This window comes from Thalia democratica, chromosome 2 (assembly GCF_965202585.1).
Source record: "Thalia democratica chromosome 2, ktThaDemo2.hap1.1, whole genome shotgun sequence".
Classification (NCBI taxonomy): Eukaryota; Metazoa; Chordata; class Thaliacea; order Salpida; family Salpidae; genus Thalia; species Thalia democratica.
In genome coordinates, this window is record NC_139166.1 from 59559259 (window position 1) to 59567737 (window position 8479).

The following is an 8479-nucleotide window of genomic DNA, read 5'->3' on the forward strand; positions in this document are numbered from 1 at the left end:
AATAATATAAGAATTACACTTAATAAGCATTGTAAAAACACTTTAGAATTTACAATTCGGTTTTTGATCTTAAAATTACCAGAGCAAGTGCAACCTTTTCCTTAAAAATAAAACTTTTTACCAAAAAAGTTTTGTTTTTTAAAATCAAAAGAAGCCGTTTAATTTTAACTGAGTATTTATTTTAAAACTTTGTATTAACAATAAACAGACAGCGGGTATTGACTTTTAAGTCGCCAGAAAGTAAAACTATAATCCTATTTTGTTTGGTGTTTTGAAGCTATATTTATATTTGTCAAAATCTTTAGGGCAATTTTTAGTTACGAAGTTAATATAATCTTTGTAATTAATATGAGTTAGAGGCCTTCAACAAGTACATAATACTATCTGGAATAGATATATATGGCTGTTATATTTACCTCAAGGCGGGTTTTCAAATCGGTTGAAAATCCGCTTTGCGATGAAGCATTGTAATTGTTTTTTCTTCAAAGTAATAAATTATTATTTTTCAATCTCCCCTGTGGATTGATTACTGTGTCTTATTTGTATCAAACTCAACAGTTATATAATTTTACCGTTTTAATTAGTTTGGTGGGAACTGTTCTAGATTGCACAAAGATAAAATTGCGCAAGGTTACTAAATTGCACAAAGGAACTAAACTGCACGCGAGCAAAGTTGCACGAAGCCAAGTTTATATGAGGGCACAAAATTGCACGAATACGATTCTGCACCAAGGGTCAATTTTGCACGAGAGTAAAAAGATACAGAAAAATTTTAATTTAACATAAAAGAAATTAATGACCGAGGGTTAGGGGTACAGTGATAAAAATAAAATGAAAATTACAATTAAAGAAAGAAAATAAAATTAATTTAAAAAAAAGCTACCGACCGAGGGATAGTAATGAAAAAAAATTAAAAATATAAAACTTACAAAAAAAATTTAATCCGTGCAAAATTGTCTTTGTGCAAAAGTGAGCCTTCGTGCAAAAGTATCTTCGTGTAATTTTATCCCTTCTTGCAATTTTGTGCTTTCGTGCAATTTTGTCCCCTCGTGCAATTTTATACGCTATTGCAATTTAGACAGCTACCCTGATTTGGTATAGTTTCCATTAAAAATAACATACTGTAATCAGGTTTGCCACTTTACCTGTAATGTGACAATTTAGGCGAAAAAAAACCGTGAATTTTGAACAAAATTCATTAAAAAATCTGGAATTTTAACATTTACAGTAGTAAGTTTTCGATTTGACTCAAAAAATCTATCACATAGATGAAAAAATTTTGTCATCATCAAAAAGATTTTCTATAAAAAACACATTTAAAGTAGCTTTACAGTATCTTTTCAATGTTTTTATATTACGTAATACAGTTTCTTACTATAAGTTGAGACCCTAAAATGTGTACTTTTAAAATCTGGAATTATTTTTTGAAAAAAAAAATGGCAACCCTGTGTTATTGAAAACTCAAAAAATTTCATGTAAAAACTTTTTTTTTAAATCCGATGGTGCTTTTAGGGCAATTTAAGTGTATGTTGGGAGTCACATATTCAAAATACCACCAATAAACTTCACCTAGATTTTTCTCAGGCCACCGAACTTGAATAAGAGAAACTTGAAAAAGTTTTAAAACTGTATGTCGTAGCATGAAATAGTGTTTAACAAAGCTAGTAACTTCTTGAACTAGAAAAGCTTATCAAATTTGATTTTTTTAATAGATCGATAGTTTTTCGTTAAACACTATTCTGTTTAAAATAAATGGTTAAAAGAATTGTTATAAATAAGTATTTTTGATATTACTGTGTAGCACAGCTCCCAGGTTTTAATCAGCTAAAAGCCACTTGTATTTAAAACACGTATACAAACATGAGTGAATTCAAAAGTTATGCCAACTCTACTGTATATTTTTTGAAAGTTATTTTTCAACAAAAACTGTCAAAATTTTTATTAACTTTCTTAATAAAAAAAAGTAAAAATCGAATGCATTTTAATTTACGTATTTTCTAAAATGCTTAAATCAGTAAGAAACAAAATCGTAAAGGAAAACTTATTTCGGCTATTTACAACTATGTGCAAAACTTGGTCCGTATTTTTAGTCACCAAAAAAGTCATTATACGGTGGTTTAGGAAGACTGAAACTTAAAAGTAAAACTGTTTCTTACAACGTTATCTAGTATAAGTTGTGTTTTAAAACTTTTTGTTATTAGTAATATCTAGTATAAAATAAAATTACTGTGCTTAAAATGTTTTAGTTCTAAGTAAAAAATAGTAAACTATTTTTAATGGTAACAAGCTAAATAGATACTTTTTTGAAAGTGAATAAACTATTTTAGTCTTTTTATTTTATGAAGTTGTGTGGAAGTTACGTAAATAAGCTTAGAAAATTGTTTACAAAATATTTTACTTTACACAATTGTTTTAAATTTTATATAGGTTTGTTTAAAGATTACTAAAGAGATATTGTCATACTTTTTCCTCACTAAAACTTTAAATTTTTCAAGTTAGTTTATAACTATCAGAAAGTTTTCATGTTTAGCTTACTTAAGTGTTAATTTTACTAAATTCGAGCAACTTAGCTTTCAATAAAACGATATATTAAGTTAGAATCTACTACAGATATAAGTGATCAATGAATAAATAATTAAATTTACTAATTGAAATCATTAACAAAAAGTTCTTATAAGACTACAAGCTATAAATTTTATGATAAAAGTATTATACAGTTAACATTTTGTAAATAAACTTATACTAATGTAGTACTTACTAGATGAAACTCGTTTTTTCTTTATAAAAGAAAGTTGAAAGACGTCACTGCTTATAACTAATGTTACTTTACATAGCTCTGTTATAGATTTGAATAATTCTAAAGCTATAGAATACACGTCACCATTGAATGTATTTTAATTTTTTGAAATTTATATTATTAGATTCTTTGTTCCCCTTTACTACACTTAAAAGGAAAAAAGCCAATTAAACGTTTTAAGTACTTTAAATTTATTGGTAAATGTTCGATAGACGTTCAACATGTAGCTATGTCAAAAATCTTTAAACGTAAAACCCTTGTAGTAGATTGGTTGTACAGGGGTTATTCTAGTACAGCTTGTTAGTGATGTCGGTTTTTCAACAAAAAATAGTTATCAAGAACTTTTTGATACCTTCAAATTTGTTTACTATGCAAATTAAAAAAAAAAACTATTATAATACACCTTCATTCGGTTTTGCAATCTTTTTTATCATACAGCTAACTTTAAGTATTGTTTTCAAACCCCGTTAGAAACCTTTTTTGACGATATGGTAGTTTCATTCTTTACTTCAAAAACTGATTAAAAAATCAGTTAATATTATTCTTTCGTTGACTTAAACTTTTTTTGTATGTAATTTTCTTTCCGAAAATGAACATAAAAAATAATTAATGTTTAATTCTACCGCTTAATGGAATAGCTATTAAAAATCAATATTTTTGCGACACTAATTTTTTTTTAGAAGAACCTAACCTTTAATAATAACCTAAACTATCTAAGACAATATGATGTTTTTAAAAGCGAGTTAAATAGTTTTTTATTTAAGCTGTTAAGAGATTAATTGCTTGCTTTCTAAATAAAGATTGAGGCAGTAATTTAAAATGAATTAATGATTTGCAGTAGTGATTTATTATGCTATTGAAAAAATCTAACAACGAAACAACATAAAACGTTTGATTTATCTTTATACTTACAAATAGAAAACATTTACAAAAAGTAAGCTAGATAAAAAATATCTTGATACTTTTAGTTTTAAGTATGTTTAAAATAGTTTAACTTTAAAAAAGAGTCTGATAACGTTCACAGTGTACAAAATGAGAGTTTGATACTTCAAAATAAGAATAAAATACTGCAACAACTTAACAGAAAACACTATTATAAAAATAGTACTTTCTATAATATTGATTAAAAATTTAAAGATTTAAATATAGATAGTACTTAAAACCACTGTTCAACAAATTTCTGGTAAATTAGAGCTACTACTACAGTAAACATATTACATATGAAAAAATATGCAAGAATTTATCCTTGTTTTAAAAGTTCGTATTTCGAGTTCGTACATTTTTAGACGAAAAGCTTTTCAGATCTGAACTCAACTTCAAAGTAGAGCATGGAAGCAAAAGAATTTTAACCTGTCCCTAAAATGAAACAATTTACACAGCAAATATTTCAACACACTATCACTAGTTATCGTAGAGCTGTATCTGCGAAGTGTGCACGTAGACCGGCTTCTTCTGTTGCGCCTGTTCCTGCATCAGCAGCCTCTTCAGGAACGGCTGGTTCTCCAGCGGAACCCTGTTGCTCCTCCTGAACAGCACGGGGCTGGCCTCGTTGCCGTGGCAACCGTTGGCAGGTTGCCGGGTGTACAACGCTGGGGTGTTGGGGTGCTGCTTCAAATGGTAGTTGGTTCCGTTCAGGTACCTCGGTAAGGTTCTTTCGAAAGTTATTTGTTTAGGCGGCTGTGGCGAGAATCGTGAGTAGCTTCGGTTTGGGCTCTGAAAGTAGTTGAACAACTTTCAAATAAATTTGTTCTATCCGGGCTTAAAAGCAAAAATTTCACTTGATTTATTTTGTGGTTCATAAGTTAAAAGTAATGTTGTGTAAGTAGCTTTTATCTGTCTTTAAGCTTGTAGATTAAATTTAAATGAAAAATAGCTGACGATGAGGCTCTATAAAAAAATCGTTTTTATATTTTTCTAGGATTGTAAAAAATATTTTAAAACTGTCAAAAGCAAAAAACTGACCTTGGGGAACAAAATTTTCTTCGCCGAGTTCACGCGCTTCTGATTGGCCGAGTCGCTATTCGCGGTTTGGGGGCGAGAAAATTCGAAAACCCCGCTGTCGTTGGGCGAAACTGCCCTGGCGTGCAAGTTGTTGTTCGGCAAAACTGGCCTGACGTGCAAATTGTCCTTATGCAGGGCCTCGATGGCCTTGTTCAGGTTCTTGGAGCTGGGCACCGTCACTGCCTGCTCTGTAATCTGAAACTTCTCGTTCGACTTCACCAGAGTCTGCACTTTTCCCCCTCCGAATTTCTGTCAAAGTATCAAAAACTGTTAAATAGTAATTTCACCGTTTTAAAGTTGATTCAATAATACAAAAATTGAATCAAAAAGTTATTCTTTTTGTTTTTAAAGTTTTTCTTGTCAAAACTAATGTCTTTTTTTTTTCGTATTTTGTAGCAGTTAATAATTTCAGTGCTGTACATTATACATTTAGGCTTAAATGATAGCAACATTTATTAAAAATAAAATTTGGTGATTTAAAAGTATTTAGCAATGGTGACAAACTTACTTGCACCAAAGACATTTCCAGTGGCTCATCAGACGACTTTTTTCTTGCGCCTTTTATATTTACCGCTGTTGCGTATTCAATCTCTTCATTCTTTATTGGTAATGTCGAACTTTCTTTCTATAATTAGTTTTTATTATAATTCTTATTAGAAAACAACACTTGTATTTAAAAACCATTTAGAAAATCAAAATTTGTTGTTTTAAAACTGAATATTATTTCTAAAATAAAAACTATAAAATAAGCTAAAAAAAAATGTTTTGATAGTTTAATAAAATATGTATTTAAAAAAAGTTATGACGCTATTTAAGTCAAGAGTAAAAAAGTAAAATTAAAATTAAAGCGAACTTGTAAAGACTTATTTTTATAAGCAATTGGTTGTTGTGAATGGTTGTTTTGAAGTTTCAATGGTTCTCTCGCATAGTAAACTGGTTGGTCCTGCTGGTGATAGACCAAAGCTTGGTTTTCATCGACTATTGGTGCTTCATTGATTATGTATTCCTTTATATAAAACACATAAATTTATCAGACGTGCCTCAACAGCCGTATAGCTAAATATAAAAGTTTGACAAATAAACTTCTAAAAGCTTCGAATAAAACATAGTATTAAAATACGAATCAAGCTTTGCTTAATTTGTTTAACCTCATGAAGTTTAAAAAGTGTTGTGCAAAATTTTTAACTTTTAATAAGGTCTCAAAGTTTAAAGGTAACTTAAATACTAAACAGACTTAAATTAAATAGTGGTTTTATAGTACAGCAAACTTTGTTTTCAATGATCACAGTTTACATTTTTTATAGTAAGCAAGTTTGAATGACAAGAAAACATATTTTTGTTAATAAAATGAACTAAAAACTATATAAAACCTCAGTAATGCAATTTGAAGGGTCATCTATTGTAACTTTCACAGTTGGACTCACACACTGAGTTGACATGTGTCTTTTTGTTGGAAACAAACTAAAGTTTTATTTTATAACTTTAAAAGTGAAAAACTGAAGTTTGAGTATGATTTCAGATACACTTTTGTTACAAAAATATCTAAAACACTATAAATATTTTGCGTAAAAGAAACGTTAAATTTTGTTATAGTACTGTACTAATTAAATAACAAAATTAAAGTACATTTACTACGAGTTAAAGTTATATTTTATTTTTCGAAAGAAACAAAATACAATTACATTTTGTTGACATAAAACACAGTTTATTGCTTCTAAAAAGTCGTAAAATATCAATTTATTTGTACAGTAGTCAAAAAGACGACACACGTAAAACATTAAGATCTTTTCTTAAAATTTACAATGTGTTCTGATTACTAGCAACATCTCCTTAACAACACAATTTGTAAACTAAATAAACTTTTACTAACTATCTCGGTTGGGTTTGAACTGATTTAGTCATTTTTTTCTCAGTTTGACAACCTCTGTTTGCTGTGCGTTTGGGTTTGTATGCCTTATTGTAAAAATTTAGTTTTAAAACGTACTAAAACAATACAACAAAATTTTAATTTAACAAAAGTTTGTCACTTTCTAAAACCAATTATAGTTTTCACAAATTGTTATAGTTGCTTAAATTTATACTATAAGATAAATCTGGTCTTAAAAAGAGTAAAATTAAATGGATTTAGATACTAAAACATGTTTTGACTACTTTATACAATTTGCATTGTTAACAAAGAATATAAAATTTAAAGTTTACCTTTCAGTTTTGTAATATCACTTTATAAAAATTTTCAACTTTAAAATACATAATAACTAACTCTTAATTCAGATTTGAGTTTGTTAATTTCAACAGCCATTTGTCGTCCCCTGAAAAATATTATGTACTATGTTCTAAAAATATTTAATTAAACAACAATTTGCAACTGTAAAATAATGAAAATGTATAAAAATATAAAGTTGCGATTTAAACTTTTAGGTAAAACTATGTTTTTTTAAATTACTAACTTTTCTTTCTCCCACTTATTTTCTTCGATTTTTAAGGAGATTTTCTTTTCAAGTTTCATACATTTTTCTTTGAATGTTGCAGCCCGAGGTCTTGTAGCCTTTATTTAAAAGACATGTTTACAAAAAAAAAATTCATTACACATAAACATATCGTCACATAGAATAAAATGTAGTATAACAGAATATTGTGAAGTGAACGTTTTTACTCACTACCTTCAAATCTACTGAATAATTCATTTATTCAAGTAATGTTTTTTAGAGAATAAATAAATTTTGCCGGAGCTTAACCACTATCTTGCTTAATATCTTAAAAGTTAATAAAAACTCACTTTGTTTATTATTATAAAGTGTTTGTTCACAAAGTTTTTTTTAACTGTTTTATACTTATTATTTTCAATTAAAATCTATAGATTCAAAAAATGTAGTGTTAAAATACTTTTAAAATATTGTATCTTTAAAACGGCAGCGTTAATAAATGTTGTAATAACTGTTTATGTATAGAAAAGAAAAATTAAACTTTTACATTGTTCGATATTTATCATTAAACTAAAAAATTTTGAAACACACGAAACAAATCAAAACCTGTGGTGAATATTTAATCTTGTTGGGCGACTGGTTTTTAATCTTCTTTCTCAGAAATTCGATTTCTTCGTTTTTGTCCTGAAGCTGCATCTCCATCTCGTACAGCTTTGTTCCCCAGTCGACAAATTTGCCCACCTTGCCAGGGTCACTGCTCGGTACGCATTTGGTGTTGAACCTGGTCGAGTTGTAGTCGTACATTTTGCTTATCACGGGAGTCGCCACCGTCCTTATTGTAACTGAATTCATTTAAATCGAGTTCTAATGTCAAATAATAAAACACATACTCTGTGTTTTTGATTTTTTAAGTTGTTAGCAAAACAAAACTTTGACTTTTTTAATCTTTTCAAAAACGTTAGTAAAAATACTAATTAATCTAAGCTTATGATTTATTCGAATAAGTTTTTATTGCTTCAGTTGTTTAACTTAGTTTTGTTTTTAGCTTAAGTTTTTTATGTATGTTTTATAATTATTTTACTTTTTTTTAAAGTTTTTTAATATATTTTAAAGTATTTTTTAAAAATATTTTAAAATTCTTTATGTCGAATTTTTATCAACTAAACACTTACAAAACGTTAAATATCTTTTTATAAAATATAATCTTTTTTAAGACTATTAAGTGTTTTTAAAGTTAAGAGCAAAACTACAACATAAC

The 8479-nt window shown here is 28.0% G+C and overlaps 1 protein-coding gene across 1 annotated transcript; it reads right to left on the reverse strand.

Moving 5' to 3' along the window:
• Positions 1 to 3812: 3812 nt before the first annotated feature.
• On the reverse strand, positions 3813 to 8078 carry LOC145829742 (uncharacterized). Its single transcript, XM_082937611.1, has 9 exons — positions 7828 to 8078; positions 7246 to 7343; positions 7059 to 7107; positions 6669 to 6751; positions 6169 to 6259; positions 5652 to 5804; positions 5307 to 5423; positions 4760 to 5047; positions 3813 to 4510 (listed from the first exon to the last, which is right to left on the reverse strand). The coding sequence occupies exons 1-9, from the start codon at positions 8071 to 8073 to the stop codon at positions 4199 to 4201; spliced, it is 1437 nt and encodes a 478-aa protein (XP_082793737.1). The 5' UTR covers positions 8074 to 8078; the 3' UTR covers positions 3813 to 4198.
• Between the last annotated feature and the right edge of the window lie 401 nt (positions 8079 to 8479).